Genomic DNA, 23048 nt, shown 5'->3' on the forward strand with positions numbered 1-23048 from the left:
AAAAGAGCTTTGAACTTTTTTAATGTAGAATAGGGTAGGGCATTTTTTTATTTTGGGGTGGTTTGTTATTTTATTAGGGGGCTTAGATTAGGTGTAAGTATCTTAAAATTGTTGTAATATGTTTTTAAATGTTTGTAACTTATTTTTTTTATTTTTTGTAACAGCTTTTTTTATTTTTTGTACTTTAGTTAGTTTATGTAATTGTATTTAATTGTAGTTATTTGTAGGTAGTTTATTTAATTTATTTAATGATAGTGTAGTGTTAGGTTTAATTGTAACTTAGGTTAGGATTTATTTTACAGGTAATTTTGTATTTCTTTTAGCTAGGTAGTTATTAAATAGTTAATAACTATTTAATAACTATTCTAACTAGCTAAAATAAATACAAAGTTACCTGTAAAATAAATATAAATCCTAAGATAGCTACAATGTAATTATTAATTATATTGTAGCTATATTAGGTTTTATTTTACAGGTAAGTATTTAGTTTTAAATAGGAATAATTTATTAAAGTATAGTGTAGTATTAGGTGTAATTGTAACTTAGGTTAGTTTTTATTTTACAGGTAAATTTCTCTTTATTTTAGCTAGGTAAGCTATTAGATAGTTAATAACTATTTAATAGCTATTGTACCTAGTTAAAATAAATTGAAAGGTACCTGTAAAATAAAAATAAATCCTAAAATAGCTACAATATAATTATTATTTATATTGTAGCTATATTAGGGTTTATTTTATAGGTAAGTATTAAGTTTTAAATAGGATTAACTTAGTTAATAATAGAAATATTATTTAGATTTATTTAATTAATATTTAAGTTAGGGGGGTGTTAGGGTTAGTGTTAGACTTAGGTTTAGGGGTTAATAATTTTATTACAGTGGCGGCGATGTAGTGGGGGGCAGGATAGGGGTTAATAAATTTATTATAGGTGGCGACGGTGTAGGGGGGGCAGGATAGGGGTTAATAAATTTATTATAGGTGGCGACGGTGTAGGGGGGGCAGGATAGGGGTTAATACATTTATTATAGGTGGCGACGGTGTAGGGGGGGCAGGATAGGGGTTAATAAATTTATTATAGGTGGCGACGGTGTAGGGGGGGCAGGATAGGGGTTAATAAATTTATTATAGGTGGCGACGGTGTAGGGGGGCAGGATAGGGGTTAATAAATTTAATATAGGTTGTGGGGGTCCGGGAGCGGCGGTTTAGGGGTTAAACTATTTATTTAGTTGCGGCGAGGTGCGGGATCGGCAGGATAGGGGTTAATAAATTTATTATAGAGGGCGGCGGTATAGGGGGGCAGGATAGGGGTTACTAGGTATAATGTAGTTGGCGGTGGGCTCCGGGAGCGGCGGTTTAGGGGTTAATATGTATAGAGTAGCTTGCGGTGGGTTCCGGAAGCGGCGGTTTAGGGGGTAATAACTTTATTTAGTTGCGGCAGTGTAGGGGGGACAGATTAGTGGTGTTTAGACTCGGGGTACATGTTAGGGTGTTAGGTGTAGACAGCTCCCATAGGAATGAATGGGGTGTCTGGCAGCAGCGAACTTGTACTTTCGCTATGGTCAGACTCCCATTGATTCCTATGGGATCCGCCGCCTCCAGGCTGGCAGTTTGAAAACCAGGTACGCTGGGCCGTAAAAGTGCCGAGCGTACCTGCTAGTTTTTTGATAACTAGCAAAAGTAGTGAGATTGTGCCGTACTTGTGTGCGGAACATCTGGAGTGACGTAAGAATCGATCTGTGTCGGACGGAGTCCGGCGGATCGAAGTTTACGTCACAAAATTCTACTTTTGCCGGTCTGAAGCCTTTGATAACTAAGGCGAATCAGCCTCGCCACAAATACGCTGCGGAATTCCAGCGTATTCGAGGTTGACGGCTTGATAACAACCCCCCTAAGTGTTATTGCATTGTGTTGTTATCCTACATTTGCTGATTATGCAAATCTACAGTGTTGATTGGTCTTTTAAATTATGTATAACTTGTTTATATAGAAATATGTGTTTTGTGGCTACTTTCTTTTCTACTTCCAATAAACATTTTAAATGTTGATTATTATAAAATCTCACACTAGGATGAGGCAGAAATATATCAATTATGTCTAAATGTCCAAAGTTACTTGTTTATTTAATACTACTCTGACTATTACTACTACTAATAAAAAAGAATATATATAATGTTTGCATCTTTTATAAATTTAAAGGGACAGGAAACCTACATTTTTTGTTTTGAAAGAGCATGCAATTTTAAACAACTTTCTAATTTACTTCTATTATCTAATTTGCATTATTCTCCTGATATCCTTTGCGGAAAAGCATATCTAGATAGGCTCAGTAGCTGCTGATGGGTGGCTTCACATAAATGCCTCATGGGATTGGCTCACCCATGTATATTGCTATTTCTTTAACAAAGAATATCTAAAGAATAAAGCAAATTAGATAATAGAAGTACATTGGAATGTTGTTTAAAATTGCATTCTGTATCTGAATCATGAAAGAAAAATGTGGGGTTTAATGTCCCTTTAAAATATAGTGCTACAATTAATTTTATACAAATGACTCATATTCAGAAAAATGTGTAAGCTCTGCTCATGAAGGAAACTAGACAGTAACAATAAAACTGACCTGAGACTGGAGATTCACCATATCCGCTTCCATCTCTGAGTTGGATTCGTTTAGTTCATTTATTTCCTTGTTAAGCTGTTTAATTTCCTCGTCGTTTTCTAACACTGTGGGGAGGAGACGCGGGTTAGCTTTAATTGTAAATCCATTGTAGTAAGAAGACAGAAAGCAGAATTTGTGCAACTACTGAACCTGCAGAATATTTTTTAAAAGGGAAGCATCTTTAAAGGGACAGTATAATGTAAAATTGTTTTTCCCATAATGTGTTTCCAATCACTTGTTATACCAGCAGCGGGATATAAAATGTCTTTACTTTTGTATATAAAAATTGCTGTTTTTGTTCTTTCACACCACAACCTATCAATATGGGTAGAGCTTGCAGGGAAATCAGATTTCCTTATTGTATCCCTTTCTGTGCACTCAAATGCTTCCTTATCTTATCTCTGTCTGTATACCAAATCCCAATACTTAGGGCCTGATATTCAAATGCAAGCTGGCATGTAGAGAAATCATGCAAAATCTGTAGGGTTTTTTTTAGACCGTATATTGTAATGTGTGTGTCTCTCCTTCACATACAAATATCTTTGAAATTAAAATTTGTGTTTCTAACATTGTTTTTAGGGACCTACTGACAAGACGTCTTAGATCATCATTTGACAAGAGCAGTGAGCTTTTGAATATCAGGACATAAGAGTGAACAATTGAAAATTAACATTTTATTACTTATCTCTACTACCTTCCCACTGGGAGTATAATTTATTTTTCTGGCTGTTTACAGAACTTTTCTATAGTCTATACTTAAAGGGAGTGTAAAGTTATAATTAGATATTAATGATTTAGACAGAACATATAATTTTAAACAACTTTCCAATTAACTTCTATTATTTAATTTGCTTCCTTCTCTTGTTATCATTTGCTGAAAGGTTTATCTAGGTAAGCTTAGAAGCAGCAAAGAACCTAGGTTCTATCTGCTGATTGGTGGCTGCATATAAATACCTATTGTCATTGGCTCACCCATGTATTCAGTTAGAAACCAGTAGTGCATTGCTGCTCCTTCAGCAAATGATATCAAGAAAATGAAGCAAATTTGAAAATAGAAGTAAACTGAAAAGTTTTTTAGAAACAGTATTTTCTACCTTAATCATGAAAGAAAAATGTTTCATGTCCCTTTAAGAATAGCAACTTTCAGTATAAGTAGGGATACCACAGGCAAAATTAGCTATTTCAAAAGCCGATAAAAGGTAAAGTAATTATTTGTAAACAATTTAATATACTCCAGCAGGTAAAATGGATCATTGGGAACAAATTAAAGGGGACAAAAGTTTAAGATAAACTGTCCCTTTAACATTTTTTTTTTAATATTATTATTTTATAATTTGAAAATCTTTAACAAAGTTTTCCAGACCCATTTTTTGTTTGAAGTTGATGGATATATCCAATAAAAAAACAGACTTGTTTTTACACTAAGGTCAATTAGATTAGGCAGTGATGATGCTGTTATACTTATTTATTCATTATCTATTTTTAAAGAAGCCAAAGAGTTTTTTAAAAGAAGAAACAAACAGGATCTCATGACACTACTGTAGAACTGACAATGGTAAAAGTACTGATCAGACAAGATTACACTCACACTCTTGGCTCCCAGTGGCATATTAAGGTGTCCCACTGTACTGTAGGCACAGAAATCCTTGATTTATAGTTACATTTTCTGAACCAGGGTTTTTCTTGTCAACACCAAGATTGTGATTGCTTGTTAGCTGTGTTACCAACAAAGATGCGGAAATGTCCCATCTTGGGAAATCGCTGCTTATTGATTGTGATATTGCCCCAATCAATGAGCATCACCTACCATCACTGGTCTTGAACTTTGTGCCAAGGATATCATCACCAGAAAGCTTCCCCTTCTTCCCGGCAAAAGAAGCTCGTGGACAACCTGACAAACTAAAGACAATACAGTAAAGTGTTTAATGAGTTTAGATTTCTCATACACCCAGTCATCAACATTCCAGTTTCCTACTAGAAAGTTCCTTCTTACTAATTTAGAGCTACCTAAGTTAAATAGAAATCACTGTTACTTTTTAATCTTGAAAAAATAAGGTTTGAAAAGATGAAAGAGCTGTGTATGTTGTAAGGAAATATATTTTCTTTGACATTAATGTGTCTTATTGCTGTGTGCTTGGAATTTCTATGGAAAATGTTTATGTTCTGGGGAATAATAGGTGTAAGTTGTGATAAAAGAGAGTTGATATGTGCGTATACCTCCTGTGAGTGAGGAAGCTCCCGTTAGCATGTCCTGATCCATCACATCCTGGAGTTGGGCACGTAGGACCTTCATTCTTCAATGATTTCCAGGAAAATGCTGAGCCGTTAAGAGCTCCTTCTTTCTGCCGACGAGCAGCCAGTGGGCAACCAGATGCACTGCGGTGTGAGGCATATTTACCGCTGATGTGTCCTAGCCCATCACAACCTGGTACAGGACACCTGTGTGCACATAGCAAGAGGTGTGCATTAGGTATAATAGGTGATCAACATTTTATTCAAGGAACCAAAAAAAAGGGGTTAACAATATTTTGAATTTACTGTTCATAATCATAGTACTCAACTCAAATATTTTTTTGGCTTTCTTACAAGTTCATGACTAGCTAAATTCTTGTGCTTGACTTGTATTACATTAAAACTGTTTAATTTGATCTTGAGACAGGATGTACATAGTTGTGCAAAACTGTTTTCTGTGATAGGCGCTCACTGGTTTATATGAACTCCCACAGTTCCACTGGAGAACAGTAACAAGCCCCACAAGCATAAAGACAAAAGTTGTTTTTTGTTTCAGCACAAAAACACTTATTTAAAAAAAAATAAAAAAAAAATAAGCATATTACTTAAAGGGACTCTAAACACCTTAAATCCTCTGCATCTTGAAGAATCCATATCTTCTAAATTAGAGCATGCAATTGTTTCAAGGGACAGTCTACTTGATTTTTTTATTGTTTACAAAGATAGATAGAACCTTTACTACCCATCCCCCAGCTTTGAACAACTAACATTGTTATATTAATATACTGTATAACCTTTAAATCTCTACATTTCTAATTGTTTCTAAGCCTCTGCAGGCAGCCTCTTATCTCATTGAATTGTATCAGCTTTTCACAGCCAGGCAGTGCTAGTTCATGTGTGCCATGAAGATAACATTGTGCTCATGGGCGTCCGGAGTGGGGGGCAATGTGGGGCAACTGCCCCCCCTATATTGCTGTCCCCTTTCTATTATAACTGCTGCTGGCTGCCTGCTGGACAATGGATTCTACAGTGGGTGCGTGTAAATTGATTCAGTGCTCCCTGGCTACTCACAATGCCTCACATGATCGGATTGCACTGACTTCTATCACTCTCACTAATGCTGACACTGAAAGACTCACTCACTACATTACAGGCTGTCTGTGAGCGAGTCGAACCCCAGCCTGCTGCTGCCTAGCCTAGACCACCACAGTCTACTCGTGCAGTCATGGTCACAGGCTTGGCCTCCTCCCTCTGCTGCTCCGGTCGCTGCCGAGGTACCTGACAGCTGTGCTGCTGCAGCCTGCCCTGCAGCCTGGGCAGTGGCAAGTGGGCTGTAATTTTAAATAACTTACTGTAAGTAATTGTAAGTTACTGCGAGTTGTGCAGTACAGACCATCACGGTCACAGACTCTTCCCCCTGCTGCTCCAGCCAAGGTACCCAAGGCTTAGCTGTGCTGCTACAGGCAGCCTGCACCCTATGTGCTGTATATTTAACTTAGAAGTAGTTTGCATGGATCAATGTAACTAGCAGTAGCAGCATCATCATGAATGATTAGGGAAGTGGAAAAACATATTAGGTAGGTGCACATACATCCGTCCCACCCACCACCAGCTCCCTCCTAGCATTGCTGGCTATTACAATTTATAGCTTCTCAATTCTCAGACAGTTCTGCATCTCCTTTCTCTCTGCCCGAATGCGGTACTGACAGCCCTTCACATGAGGCAGACTCTGTGTGCCGCTTATCCTACAGGAAAGCAATAAATGGAGCTAAGAGTGCCGGTGGGCTCAGCAAAGGTTTGTACTTTGTTCATTTCTAAATGGAATTCCCTTTGATGCATTCTGCAGTGCAGGGGGAGTGCTCCCAACCTCCCTCACAGGAGGTCATGGCTTTTTAACCCCTTAACTCTTAGAGCTGGTGAGCTACAAGTACTGAAATATATGTGTGAAAATCTTCCCCTTTTAAGAAATCAGTGGATAGATATGCTCTGATTAGGATAAAGTGTTTGAATGTGTGACAGGTGACAAAACATCTCTATTCTCTCCTCCTTTTATGTCCCCCTTCTCTCATTTCTCTGTTTCCCTTTCGCTACAACTCTCTTTAATGTAATTTTCACCACCCTATCCATGCATCTCTCTCCTCTCCAATATATATATTCACTCTCATTCAGATAGTTTACAAGTTTACACAGCAGCCAGAGTGGGCTTTCCACTATATATATTTATGTGAACTAGTTATTATACATACACACTGCCCTCAGGACTGGGTTTTTTTCTGTTATATTTTCTGGTATCTACAGCCCTTCTTCATACTGGTGACACAGCTAAAAAATTATAGTTTACTGAACATATCATATATATATGTACTGTATATAAATATAAGGAAGATTGATGTGCTTTATTCTCTTCTAAAGCACATGGTATATAGTAATAGCATATACAAATACTCTGAGGATATAAAAGCACCATATTCCATGTCCATTACCCTATCACTTTAAAGGGACAGTCAACACCAAAATTGTTATTGTTTAAAAAGATAGATAACGCCTTTACTACCCATTCCCCAGCTTTGCACAACCAATATGGTTATATTAATATACTTTAACCTCTAAATTTCTGCCTGTTTTTAAGTCACTACAGACAGCCTCTTATCACATGCTTTTTATTTGCTTTTCACAACATGCTAGTTCATGTGGGCCATATAGATAACATTGTGCTCACGTCCGTGGGGTGCGCACAACAAAGCACTAATTGGCTAAAATGTAAGACAATAGATAACAAATACAAAGTAATGTGATCAGGGAGCTGTCAGAAGATGCTTAGATACAAGGTAATCACAGAGGTAAAAAGTATATTAATATAACAGTGTTAGTTGTGCAAACCTGTGGAATGTGTAAAGTTGACTGTCCATTTAAATCATTGTTTTAGTGGTGTTTGCATTTAGAGATCCCCAAGGGCTTATAATGTATCACATAAATATTGAAAATAACAAAAACATTATTAGCTGCATAATTTTTCATCATAAGTCTCAGTGATACCTCAGCCTGTGTTTTGGTACCATGGTTAAAGGGACAGTCTACATTAAAATTGTTATTGTTTAAAATTATAGATAATGCCTTTTCTACCCATTCCCCAGCTTTGCACAAGCAACATTGTTAGATTAATATACTTTATAACATTTAAACCTCTAAATTTCTGCCCATTTAAAAGGCTCTATTGATAGCTTCTTAATCACATGCTTTGGTATTTGCTTTTCACAACAGGAGACTGGTAGTTCATGTGGGCCATATAGATAACAATGTGTTCACGCCCGAGAAGTAATTTAAAGGGACAGTAAAGTCATAATTAGACATTCATGATTTAGATAGCTCATACATTTTTATACACCTTTCCAATTTTCTTCTATTATTTAATTTGCTTCCTTCTCTTGTTATCCTTTGATGAAAGGTTTATCTAGGTAAGTTTAGGAGCAGTAAAGAACCTATATTCTAGCTGCTGATTGGTGGCTTCCTGTGTATACTGATTGTCATTGGCTCACCCATGTGTTCAGTTAGAAACCAGTAGTGCATTGCTGCTCCTTCAACAAATGTTACCAAGAGAATGAAACAAATTTGATAATAGAAGTAAACTGGAAAGTTTTTTAAAAAAAATTGTATGTTCTACCTAAATCATGAAAGAAACATTTTGGATTTAATTTCCCTTTAAGAGTTAGCACAACACAGCACTAACTGCAAGTCAATAGATTTTAAACAGTCATGTGATTAGGGGGCTGTCAGAAGATGTTTAGGTACAAGGTAATCACAGAGGTAAAAAGTATATTAATATAACTGTGTTGGTTGTGCAAAACTGGGGAATGGGGAATGAAGGGATTAGCTATCTTTTAAAACAATAACAATTCTATTTTAGACTGTCGCTTTAATCATCTTTCTATTTTAGCTTGCCCTCCCCCCTCAGAAAGATTTCTGCAGACCCCATGATTGTGCTCAATCCAGTGGAGTTATTTATGAAACAAAACTAATTGGCAAAAATGCAAGGGCGCGATCCGATATCGATCGCAGTTTGCGGCGCAAGCGAGGAGACCGGCGTCGCCCGCAGTTTCAGCTCGCAACTCGAGCCATCCCATATAAGTCGCCGTCAGATGCTAACGTGCCGTAAGTCTCACAAACCAGCGATGTCCAGAAATCTGCGCAAGTACAAATTTCTGGCGTCGCCAGTGACTTGCGCCACGTTAGAATCTGCCGGCGCCTATAAAACCTGACTAAAGTCTAAAACACCCGCACTGTCTAACACGCCTCCCTAACATAGCCCGCACTGTCTAACACGCCTCCCTAACATAGCCCGCACTGTCTAACCCTCTATCCGCTATCCCCCCTCACTATCCTAACAATAAAATAGCTATTAACCCCTAAACCGCCGCTCCCGTACCCCGCCGCAACCTAATAAAGTTATTAACCCCTAAACCGCCGCTCCCGTACCCCTCCGCCAGCTATATTATATCTATAACCCCCTAAAGTGAGCCCCTAACACCGCCGCCATCTATATTAATATTATTAACCCCTAATGTAAGCCCCTTACACCGCCGTCATCTCTATTAAAATGATTAATCCCTAATTTAATCTACCTACCCCGCCGCCAGCTATATTATCTATATTAACCCTAAGTATATTATAGTTAATATAGGTATTACATTATATATATTAACTATATTAACCCTAATTATATTAGGGTTAATATAGTTAATATAGTTACTATAGTATTTATATTAACTATATTAACTCTATCTAACCCTAACTAAATTTATATTAAATTAATCTAATTCATTTATAAACTAAAATATTCCTATTTAAATCTAAATACTTACCTATAAAATAAACCCTAAGATAGCTACAATATAATTAATAATTACATTGTAGCTATGTTAGGGTTAATATTTATTTTACAGGTAAATTGTTAATTATTTTAACTAGGTATAATAGATATTAAATAGTTATTAACTATTTAATATCTACCTAGTTAAAATAATTACCCAATTACCTGTAAAATAAATCCTAACCTAAGTTACAAATACACCTACACTATCAATAAATTTAATAAACTACTAACATCTATCTAAAAATACAATTAAATTAACTAAACTAAATTACAAAAAAAAAACAAACACTAAATTACAAAAAATAAAAAAAAGATTACAAGATATTTAAGCTAATTACACCTATTCTAAGCCCCCTAATAAAATAATAAACCCCCAAAATAAAAAAAATTCCCTGCCCTATTCTAAATTCAACAAATTTCAAAGCTCTTTACCTTACCAGCCCTTAAAAGGGCCTTTTGTGGGGCATGCCCCAAAGAATTCAGCTCTTTTGCATACAAGAAATACAATACCCCCCCCCATTACAACCCACCACCCACATACCCCTATTCTAAACCCACCCAAACCCCCCTTAAAAAAGCCTAACACTACCCCCCTGAAGATCTCCCTACCTTGTCTTCACCACACCGGGCCGAACTCCTGATCCGATCCGGGCGATGTCTTCCTCCAAGCGGCAAAGAAGAATTCTTCCTCCGGCGACGTCTTCCTCCAAGCGGCAGCAAAGTCTTCATTCTTCCGGCGGCATCTTCAATCTTCTTTCTTCGCTCCGCCGCCGCGGAGCATCCATCCCGGCCGACTGCTGAACTTGGAATGATGTACCTTTAAATGACGTCATCCAAGATGGCGTCCGCCGAATTCCGATTGGCTGATAGGATTCTATCAGCCAATCGGAATTAAGTTAAAAAAATCTGATTGGCTGATTGAATCAGCCAATCAGATTCAAGTTCAATCCGATTGGCTGATCCAATCAGCCAATCAGATTGGGCTCGCATTCTATTGGCTGATCGGAACAGCCAATAGAATGCGAGCTCAATCTGATTGGCTGATTGGATCAGCCAATCGGATTGAACTTGAATCTGATTGGCTGATTCAATCAGCCAATCAGATTTTTTTAACTTAATTCCGATTGGCTGATAGAATCCTATCAGCCAATCGGAATTCGGCGGACGCCATCTTGGATGACGTCATTTAAAGGTACATCATTCCAAGTTCAGCAGTCGGCCGGGATGGATGCTCCGCGGCGGCGGAGCGAAGAAAGAAGATTGAAGATGCCGCCGGAAGAATGAAGACTTTGCTGCCGCTTGGAGGAAGACGTCGCCGGAGGAAGAATTCTTCTTTGCCGCTTGGAGGAAGACATCGCCCGGATCGGATCAGGAGTTCGGCCCGGTGTGGTGAAGACAAGGTAGGGAGATCTTCAGGGGGGTAGTGTTAGGCTTTTTTAAGGGGGGTTTGGGTGGGTTTAGAATAGGGGTATGTGGGTGGTGGGTTGTAATGGGGGGGGGGTATTGTATTTCTTGTATGCAAAAGAGCTGAATTCTTTGGGGCATGCCCCACAAAAGGCCCTTTTAAGGGCTGGTAAGGTAAAGAGCTTTGAAATTTGTTGAATTTAGAATAGGGCAGGGAATTTTTTTTATTTTGGGGGTTTATTATTTTATTAGGGGGCTTAGAATAGGTGTAATTAGCTTAAATATCTTGTAATCTTTTTTTTATTTTTTGTAATTTAGTGTTTGTTTTTTTTTGTAATTTAGTTTAGTTAATTTAATTGTATTTTTAGATAGATGTTAGTAGTTTATTAAATTTATTGATAGTGTAGGTGTATTTGTAACTTAGGTTAGGATTTATTTTACAGGTAATTGGGTAATTATTTTAACTAGGTAGATATTAAATAGTTAATAACTATTTAATATCTATTATACCTAGTTAAAATAATTAACAATTTACCTGTAAAATAAATATTAACCCTAACATAGCTACAATGTAATTATTAATTATATTGTAGCTATCTTAGGGTTTATTTTATAGGTAAGTATTTAGATTTAAATAGGAATATTTTAGTTTATAAATGAATTAGATTAATTTAATATAAATTTAGTTAGGGTTAGATAGAGTTAATATAGTTAATATAAATACTATAGTAACTATATTAACTATATTAACCCTAATATAATTAGGGTTAATATAGTTAATATATATAATGCAATACCTATATTAACTATAATATACTTAGGGTTAATATAGATAATATAGCTGGCGGCGGGGTAGGTAGATTAAATTAGGGGTTAATCATTTTAATAGAGATGGCGGCGGTGTAAGGGGCTTACATTAGGGGTTAATAATTTTTATATAGGTGGTGGCGGTGTAAGGGGTCAGATTAGGGGATAGATAAGGTAGATGGCGGCGGTTTTAGAGGCTCACAGTAGGGGGTTAGTTTATGTAGATGGCGGCGGGGTCCGGGAGCGGCGTTTTAGGGGGTAATAACTTTATTAGGGATTTCGGGGGGGGGGGGGGATCGCGGTTGACAGGGAGATAGACATTGCGCATGCGTTAGGTGTTAGGTTTATTTTAGCAGATCGCGGTTGACAGGGAGATAGACATTGCGCATGCGTTAGGTGTTAGGTTTATTTTAGCAGCCAGTTTAGGAAGTTACGGGGCTCCAATAGTCAGCGTAAGGCTTCTTACGGCTGCTTTTTGTGGCGAGGTGAAAATGGAGTAAGTTTTCTCCATTTTCGCCACGTAAGTCCTTACGCTGCATATTGGATACCAAACTGCGCGGGTTTGGTATACCTGCCTATGGCCCAAAAAACTGCGGGCGACGGCAGAAATATACGCGCGTAACTTCTAGCTTACGCCGTATATAGGATACCAAATCCGCGCAATTATTGGCGTCGCCGGCTTTTGCGGGCGACGATTTTTATCGGATCGACCCCCAAGTTTGTAAATAGCACTGAGATAAGGGGGCAGTCTACAGAAGCTTAGATACAAGGTAATCACAGATGTAAAACATATATTAATATAACAGTGTTAGTTATGCAAAACTGGGGAATGAGTAATAAAGGAATTATCTATCTTTTTAAACAATAAATATTTTTAGGTAGACTGTCCCTTTAACTCTTGCGGCCAGGTAATTTAGCATCTGCTTGTCTGTACAGCCTGCCTTGCTGACTTAAAAAAGTCTCACACTAATAGATAGATGGAACAGCGTAATTTAGTACTATTCTGACAAAAAAGACTGCCAAAAATCCTAGTAAGGGTTTATCATTTTGTGTTTAGCGTCTCTTTAATGTATGTTCAATATATGCAAGCTTTTCCACAGCAGATTATTTGTAAAACTGAAGAATAAAAGGTTACTATATCTATCTATCTATCTATATATATATAACCTTCTAAAGAGTGTTTTATCTAGAAGGTGCTTTTTCACTGCATTCCATTCTATCTGGTTTCTATATTTTTTGGCTCCTCCACTATAAACAATACAGGACAGACTGTACGTATGTTTAGCATTCTGTTTTAAAATATTGATCCCTTTAAAGCATTTTATATTGTTTGTTCCTTTCCAGATGTTCGGTTCATTGCATAATAACCTTATTACAAATCCTGTTATCTGAAAACTCAACTAAATACGTCAATAATGATGGAAAATGAAAGTTCTGCGTCAAGCATAAGTAATGGGCTGTCATCTCACTCACTGGTTCAAATATATGAGAGCTTATTAATCTTTTGTGTTTTGCCCCCTTACAAATAATTGTTTTCCAAATCATGAGCAATGAAGCTGCCCCATCGTTTTTATAAAGTTAATCTAGAAAAAAAAAATGCTGATCTGGGTTTTAATTGTTTGCAAATACAGCAAAATTCTATCCTAATATACTTGCCAGCAGGAACCGTGGAAAACTCATAAAAGCCCTGTGCGTGTGTGATTCTAAGAAAATTACCGAATCCCTTGGAGACCAACCCTGCGTTTACTGTTACACCTTTATAGTACTAATGTGAGACAATCCACAATGTTAATTTTACTTTAAACCACAGCTATTACAGGCATTCAACATATGTCCAATTGAATGCTTCAGCCTATTGCTACATTGTTTTTATTTTGTGAAAGATGGAATGAAGGGTTAGCATTCAACATTAGCTTTCAGCCAGTCTTACTCTCGTTTGCTTTTGAAAATGGATCATTTTAAAGATGGGAGTAATTTCCTATCACATCTGCAGTCATTTACTTGAAGGATGATTAAGAAACTAAAAGGAGTGAATGACTCTCCTCACAGCAGGGGGACACGGAGCTGAGTCGTGTTCTGAGCAGCTTGGGGTACTCTGATAGTGGCACGGAATCACTAGTATTCCACTTAAGTGCCTGAAAGTTCAGCCCAACTGCTGAGGTAACCACGGCTAGAAGCCTGTTTGCCAACAACCTAGAACAATATGCACTTGGCAACCACAGAAGATTCTAAATGTTTGGTCATTGTGTATCGTGATTGTGCTCTGTTAATGTCACTTCCACTGGGTAACACATTTATAGAGTTATTGACTTGATTGACTTGATTGTTTAATTAATTTAGGTTTAATGCATTGTATTTTCAGAACTGCCAATAAACTTCCTTCTTTTGGGCATATGTTAGAAAATCACACTGGTTTGACTAGGCTTCCCAAATCCAGTCTTAACATCCACATACAGGCCAGGAGGTTGAAATTACACCCCAGGTCCATGGATTGGAATTAGGTAATTATGGGTTAGTAGATGTTAACATAAGCAGATTCATTCTTAAATTAAACTATTTCCAATTCACTATATCAAATGGATTATTTCTGGTAAAACATGGTTGTATATTTAAGTTTTGCACTACCCTGGGCACAGAGAAACTTACTTACTATTTCTCCACCCCTACCAATTTTACATGAAAAAAATGGTGTCATATATATTTTATACAACTGAGCAGTTACATATTAGATAGGGAGGATGTTCCACACAGGTCAAAATGGCCAAAAGCCAGACTAAGCATTAGGGTTCAATTGTATAAATAAAAACAATGGCCTCTAGTTATCAAGCCTTCAACCTCAAATACGCTGGAATTCCGCAGCATATTTGTGGCGAGGCTGATTCGCCTAAGTTATCAAGCCCTGATGCCCGGCAAAAGTAGAATATAGTGACGTAAGCTTCGATCCGCCGGACTCAGTCCGAGACAGATCGATTCTTACGTCACTCCAGATGTTCCGAAAGCAAGTTCGGCACAATTTGACTACTTTTGCTAGTTATCAAATGACTAGCAGGTGCGCTCTGCACTTTTCCGGCCCAGTGTACCTGGTTTTCAATACGCTGCCCTGGAGGCGGCGGATCCCATAGGAATCAATGGGAGTCTGACCATAGCGAAAGTTCATGTTCGCTGCTGCCCGACATCCCATTGATTCCTATGGGAAACGTCTGCACCTAACACCCTAACATGTACCCTGAGTCTAAACACCCCTAATCTGCCCCCCTACACCGCTGCCACCTACATTAAACATGGTAACCCCTAAACCGCCACTCCCGGAGCCCACCGCCACTCTAATAAACTGATTAACCCCTAAACCGCCACTCATGGACCCCGCCGCCACCTACATAATACCTATTAACCCCTATCCTGCCCCCTCTATAATAAATTTATTAACCCCTATCCTGCCAATCCCGTACCCCACTGCAACTAAATAAATTGTTTAACCCCTAAACCGCCGCTCCCGGACCCTGCCGCAACCTATATTAAACTTATTAACCCCTAATCTGCCCCCCCCTACACCGTCGCCACCTATAATAAATTTATTAACCCCTATCCTGCCCCCCCTATACCGCCGCCATCTATATTAAACTAAACTAAACCTAAACTAAACCTAAATATAACCCTAACACCCCCCTAACTTAAATATTATTTTAATAAATCTAAATAAAATTACTATTATTAACTAAATTAATCCTATTTAAAACTAAATACTTACCTATAAAATAAACCCTAAGATAGCTACAATATTACTAATAATTATATTGTAGCTATTTTAGGATTTATTTTTATTTTACAGGCAAAATTGAATTTATTTTAACTAGGCACAATAGCTATTAAATAGTTATTAACTATTTAATAGCTACCTAGTTAAAATAAAGACAAATTTACCTGTAAAATAAAAATTAACCTAAGTTACAATTACACCTAACACTACACTATCATTAACTAAATAATTCATATTTAAAACTAAATACTTACCTGTAAAATAAACCCTAATATAGCTACAATATAACTAATAGTTACATTGTAGCTATCTTAGGATTTATATTTATTTTACAGGTAACTTTGTATTTATTTTAACTAGGTAGAATAGTTATTAAATAGTTATTAACTATTTAATAACTATCTAGCTAAAAGAAATACAAAATTACCTGTAAAATAAATCCTAACCTAAGTTACAATTAAACCTAACACTACACTATCATTAAATAAATTAATTAACTACAAATACCTACAATTAAATACAATTAAATAAACTAACTAAAGTACAAAAAAATTAAAAAAACTAAGTTACAAAAAATAAAAAATAAATTTTTTAAGCTAATTACACCTAATCTAAGCCCCCTAATAAAATAACAAAGCCCCCAAAATAAAAAAAATGCCCTACCCTATACTAAATTACGAAAGTTAACAGCTCTATTACCTTACCAGCCCTTAAAAGGGCCTTTTGCGGGTCATGCCCCAAAGTATTCAGCTCTTTTGCATGTTAAAAAAAATGCAACCAACCCAACATTAAAACCCACCACTCACATACCCCTACTCTAACCCAAACCCCCTTAAATAAACCTAACACTACCCCCCTGAAGATCATCCTACCTTTAGCCGTCTTCAGCCAGCCGACCACCGATGGAACAGAAGAGGACATCCGCAGCGGCCGAAGTAATCATCCAAGGGCGCTGAAGAGGTCTTCCATCCGATAGAAGTCTTCATCCAGGCGGCGTCTTCAATCTTCATCCATGCGGAGCGGAGCCATCTCCAAAGCAGCCGACGCGGAGCCATCTTCTTCCACCGACGCCTACTCGCCGAATGAATATTCCTTTAAGTGACGTCATCCAAGATGGCGTCCCTCGAATTCCGATTGGCTGATAGGATTCTATCAGCCAATCGGAATTAAGGTAGGAAAAATCTGATTGGCTGATCCAATCAGCCAATCAGATTGAGCTCGCATTCTATTGACTGATCGGAACAGCCAATAGAATGCGAGCTCAATCTGATTGGCTGATTGGATCAGCCAATCGGATTGAACTTGAATCTGATTGGCTGATTGGATCAGCCAATCAGATTTTTCCTACCTTAATTCCGATTGGCTGATAGAATCCTATCAGCCAATCGGAATTCGAGGGACGCTATCTTGGATGACGTCACTTAAAGGAATATTCTTTTGTCGAGTAGACGTCGGTGGAAGAAAATGGCTCCGCGTCGGCTGCTTTGAAGATGGCTCCGCTCCGGATGGATGAAGATTGAAGACGCCGCCTGGATGAAGACTTCTATCGGATGGAAGACCTCTTCAGCGCCCCTTGGATGAAGACTTCTATCGGATGGATGACCTCTTCAGCGCCCCTTGGATGATGACTTCGGCCGCTGCGGATGTCCTCTTCTGTTCCATCGGTGGTCGGCTGGCTGAAGACGGCTAAAGGTAGGATGATCTTCAGGGGGGTAGTGTTAGGTTTATTTAAGGGGGGTTTGGGTTAGAATAGGGGTATGTGGGTGGTGGGTTTTAATGTTGGGGGGGAGTTTGTATTTTTTTTAACATGCAAAAGAGCTAAATACTTTGGGGCATGCCCCGCAAAAGGCCCTTTTAAGGGCTGGTAAGGTAATAGAGCTGTTAACTTTCGGAATTTAGTATAGGGTAGGGAATTTTTTATTTTGGGGGGCTTTGTTATTTTATTAGGGGGCTTAGATTAGGTATAATTAGCTTAAAAATCTTGTAATATTTTTTTTATTTTTTGTAACTAAGTTTTTTTTTTTTATATACTTTAGTTAGTTTATTTAATTGTATTTAATTGTAGGTATTTGTAGTTAACTAATTTAATTTATTTAATGATAGTGTAGTGTTAGGTTTAATTGTAACTTAGGTTAGGATTTATTTTACAGGTAATTTTGTATTTCTTTTAGCTAGGTAGTTATTAAATAGTTAATAACTATTTAATAACTATTCTACCTATTTAAAATAAATACAAAGTTACCTGTAAAATAAATATAAACCCTAAAATAGCTACAATGTAATTAATAATTACATTGTAGCTATCTTAGTGTTTATTTTACAGGTAAGTATTTAGTTTTAAATAGGAATTATTTATTTAATGATAGTGAAGTGTTAGGTGTAATTGTAACTTAGGTTAGTTTTTATTTTACAGGTAAATTTGTCTTTATTTTAACTAGGTAGCTATTAAATAGTTAATAACTATTTAATAGCTATTGTGCCTAGTTAAAATAAATTCAAATTTGCCTGTAAAATAAAAATAAATCCTAAAATAGCTACAATATAATTATTAGTTATATTGTAGCTATATTAGGGTTTATTTTATAGGTAAGTATTTAGTTTTAAATAGGATTAATTTAGTTAATAAGAGTAATATTTATTTAGATTTATTTAATTAATATTTAAGTTAGGGTTGTGTTAGGGTTAGTCTTAGGTTTAGGGGTTAATAATTTTATTATAGGTTGCGGCGGTATAGGGGGGGCAGGATAGGGGTTAATAAATTTATTATAGGTGGCGACGGTGTAGGGGGGGGCAGATTAGGGGTTAATAAGTTTAATATAGGTGGCAGTGGGGTCCAGGAGCGGCAGTTTAGGGGTTAAACAATATATTTAGTTGCGGTGGGGTACGGGATCGGCAGGATAGGGGTTAATAAATTTATTATAGGTGGCGGCGGTATAGGGGGGCAAGATAGGGGTTAATAGGTATTATGTAGGTGGCGGCGGGTCTGGGAGCGGCGGTTTAGGGGTTAATCAGTTTATTAGAGTGGCTGTGGGCTCCGGGAGCGGCGGTTTAGGGGTTAATACATTTATTATAGTAGCGGCGGGGTCTAGGAGCGGCGGTTTAGGGGTTAATAACTTTATTTAGTTGCGGGGGACTCCGGGGGTGCTGGTATAGGGGGTAGAACAGTGTAGTTTAGTGTGGGTGCTTAGTGACAGCTTATCAATAAAGCTGTGAAAAAGCCGAAGAGCAGCGAGATCGGATGAGTGATAACTATCACATCGCCCAGTACTTGGTGCGCGGCTTTTTGACAGCTTTTTTGATAACTTTGGCAAGCGTTTTCAGGTCAGCGGCGGCGATGGTAGGCGAGCTTAGGCAGGCATATTGGGGCCCATGCATCAACAGTCCTTCTTTTATCCCCTATTCTTTGGATAGTATAGCACAGTTCTATTCCTCCTGATCTATTGTTATATCTTTTTCTAATTGTTCTGGATTTCATCATGACAAACCCAGGTGACTAAACCATCCCCAGATGTTGCACTCACTTCATTAGTTCAGGATCATCCTTGTCATCTTTAGTGGGCGTAACTTTCATTCCGCTTTTCTTGGCACGGGGACAGCCTGACAGGCTATAAATTCAGAGAGAAAAAGGTAATTATTGTCACATGCTTTGCTAGGATTCATCCCCTGACAAATCTCTAGTGGGAGAATGGCTATAGCAGACTCCCCCTATGAACAAATCACACTGCTGTGATATTAAGGCAATAAAATAATGCCATGATTTAGAGAACCCTTCAAACCAGATCCCTATTGATTGCACTTGACATAACCAGATTTTTACTTAATACATTATATTTAAAGGGGCATGAAACCCAACATTTTTCTTTAATGATTCAGATAGACAATACATTGTTAAACAACTTTCTAATTTACTGTTATCAATTTTGCTTAAAGGGCCACTAAACCCAAAATCTTTCTTTCATAATTCAGATAGAGAATACAAATTTAAACAACATTACAATTTACTTCTATTATTTATTTTGCTTCATTTTTTAGATATCCTTAGTTGAAGAAAAAACAATGCACATGGGTGAGCTAATCACAGGAGGCTTCTATGTGAAGCAACCAATCAGCAGCTACGGAGCATATCTAGATATGCTATTCAGCAAAGAATATCAAGAGAATAAAACAAATGAGATAATAGAAGTAAATGAGAAAGATGTTTAAAATTGCATTCTCTTTCTAAATCATGAAAGAAAAAATGTGGGTTTCATGTACCTTTAATTTTTTTGGTATCTTTTATTGAAGAAGAAGCAATGCACTCCTGGGAGCTATCTGAACATATTTGTAAGCCAATGAAAATAGGCATACAAGTTCAGCCGCCAATCAACAGCTAGCTCCAAGCTCCTAAGCCTATCTAGATATGCTCTTCAACAGAGGATACCAAGAGAATGAAGCAAATTAGACAATAGAAGTAAATTGGAAAGTTGTTTAAAATGGTATGTTCTGTCTGAATCATGAAATAAAAAAAAATGGTTTCATGTCCCTTTAACAACAGCCAGTCTACAAGTAAATCATTTTACAGTACATTAGAATAGTACGACTCATTTTGTTATCTATTAATATATTTTTCCTGTAACAACCATTGCCTAGTCCTATGTTTATATTATCAACCTTCCATAATAATGATCCCTTATAAATTTATCTGAAATCACTTTTGCTATATAGGGACTCTGTGTAAAAATTAAAGAAAGAGTCTTTTGTGTTATATAACTTCTAACTTAAAAATATAACTTTATTTTCTAGTATATTTCTTTAATTGAAATATGCTTTCTTAGTATGGTTTGTGGAATTCCATATTTTTCTGAATCACGAGGAGATAGTATGCACCATTTCAAATATGCCAGATTAACTGGTAATAGGCAAATGGAAAGCTTGTCATATTATTTGAGCCATATCCCTTCCCTTCTATAGAACTTTGGGATAATAAGGAACCCAATCAAATGCTCCTTAAAGGAATATTCTAGTCAAAAATAAACTTCATGTTTCAGATAGAGCATGCAATTTTAAGCAACTTTCTTGGTATCTTTATTTAAAAAAGCTGGAAAGTAAGCTTTGAAGCCGGCCCAATTTTGGTTTAGCACTTGGGTAGCACTTGCTAATTGGATAGCTACATTTAGACACCAATCAGCAAGTGCTACCCAGGTCTGAACCAAAAATGGACTGACGACTTCTAAGCTTATGTTCCAGCTTTCTATAAATAAAGATACCAAGAGAACGAAAAACAATTTGATAATAGGAGTAAATTAGAAAGTTGCTTAAAATTGAATACTCTATCTGAATCATGAAAGTTTAATTTTGACTATACTATCCCTTTAAGTGTCCAAAAATAAGCTTTTATATTGCTTCTAAATGAAAGTGAGAGGCTTTTATCATTTTTGAATGCAAACACACCTAATATAAAATGTTATATATTGTTTAGGTAACAAAACCACTATTATATATATTTTTATTTATACACAAAAGCTAACACGTGTAATAAAAGTAGGGACAGCTCTATAATTGGACCAGGTGGGATCAAGGGACCCAGACAGCATTTCACAGGAGTGGAAAATATGGACAGCATATTCAGGCCAATAGTGTTTTTTAAGAAACATTATTCTCATATTTTATTATTCTTTATTTATAAAGTGAAAATATATCTGGTGGGTATCTGCATGTTCATGTGTAATCTTGGAGACTGCTGATTATGGCTTTGTTTAGACTGTAGTGGAGGGAGAGTTGAGAGCGTCAGCTCATTCTTGGACCCAGGCAGCACAATGTCTTGAGCTGGCCCTAAATATTAGGCATAGACCTGCTTGTGAAACATGAAATATATAATTACTCTATGCCTACAGCAGCTCACCTCCGATGAGATGCATAATTCCCTGTAATGTGTCCTGAGCCATCGCAACCTGGAGTTGGGCACCTGGAAAACCCAAAATCAAAAGGAAGTTAGAACTGTGTTAAACATTTGTTATAAATATATTCTAACTAGTATATTTCTTATATGATGCATATTTTTAATATATGATGCCTACAATTGGCTTGATACAATACTTCATGTAACATTTATCCTTTTAAATGTATAGTAATTTAAATAGTGGAATAATGGTAGTACATGATCATGTTTACATAGGTAGCTGTTGTTTTGGTCAATTGTATAGAGAGAACAGATATGTTTATAAGGGTTCGTGATAAATAACCAATTCTCTCATTTCCTTGTAAGGTTGACAAATTTACAGTACATGTACAATGTAGTGTGTGAATTAGGAGTGTTTATGTCTAAGATATGTTTGTGCTAAATAGACCATTTTCATTGCAAAATATAAAAGCAAAACATGCAGAGTAAAAAAGGCGTAACCCTATTATACAAAATCTGCTTAGAGTTCTAGCGATAGATGGACCAGGGCAATTTTGAAGTGAATTTGATTTTTTCCCCCTCCTTTTAAGCTCTTGATTAGATATTTAAAAACTGATTTGATCTCAATTGTCTTAGCAGATTTTGGTAAGCGAGAGGAGAGGGCAAAGCAGCATAGCAGCACAAGGGAAAGGATAGGAATAGTCCAGCGCAGACATACTTGAGATCAGCAGTGTGGGCAGCCATGAGATTTCTGAGACTCTTGTCAGCAAGAGGACAACCAGAAAGGCTGAAAGAGAACAGATAGAAATCTGGATAAGCCAAAAAAGAGGAGTGTGGGATAGAATCAAAACATAAAATAAAGTTTGCAAGCCAGAGCAGGAGAAGGATAATGGTGAGCATCTAACCTGCGGTGAGAGGCATAGTTTCCAGTAATATGTCCACTTCCGTCACACCCCGGTGTTGGACAACTGTATCAAGAGAAGACTTAATGTTACAATTATATAGAAGGAAATTATACATTTGGTGGGATGATTTTGCAGTGATTTATATTATAAAGTGCAGGGTATCCTTTGTATAAACACCTACAGTAATTTATATAAGAGCAGTCTATATATACTGTATATACATACACTGAACCAAGCATGGACCATAAGCATTATGGCTTATCAGTGACATATAATGGGTATCTCAGAAAAGGACAAACCTTTAAAGTAATAAATAATCATAAATGTTTCTAGTCATTAAAATGATAGTGGAATTGGTAGTATGACTTTACTTTAAGCATTACTGAGATATTATAAGGATTAAGGACCATTAGATGACTGGATTCTTGGAATCATGGTTTTTATCTGGAGAACTTTTACCATTAATAAAATGTTTTCTCAGTCATTAATACAATACAGGGGGTAAGCACAAATAACAGGAAGGCTGTTAAAACGTTATTT

At 36.9% G+C, this 23048-nt stretch overlaps 1 protein-coding gene across 1 annotated transcript in view; it reads right to left on the reverse strand.

Moving 5' to 3' along the window:
• Positions 1-23048, reverse strand: part of MYT1 (myelin transcription factor 1) — an 81563-nt gene that overhangs the window by 8391 nt on the left and 50124 nt on the right. The window contains exons 15-21 of the mRNA XM_053716143.1: positions 22509-22571; positions 22322-22390; positions 21607-21669; positions 19247-19330; positions 4873-5094; positions 4463-4554; positions 2617-2720 (exon numbers count right to left, since the gene is read on the reverse strand). Of these exons, the coding sequence (XP_053572118.1) occupies positions 2617-2720; positions 4463-4554; positions 4873-5094; positions 19247-19330; positions 21607-21669; positions 22322-22390; positions 22509-22571 (697 nt within the window). The remainder of the gene's footprint in view (positions 1-2616; positions 2721-4462; positions 4555-4872; positions 5095-19246; positions 19331-21606; positions 21670-22321; positions 22391-22508; positions 22572-23048) is intronic.

Source organism: Bombina bombina, chromosome 1 (assembly GCF_027579735.1).
Source record: "Bombina bombina isolate aBomBom1 chromosome 1, aBomBom1.pri, whole genome shotgun sequence".
Classification (NCBI taxonomy): domain Eukaryota; kingdom Metazoa; phylum Chordata; class Amphibia; order Anura; family Bombinatoridae; genus Bombina; species Bombina bombina.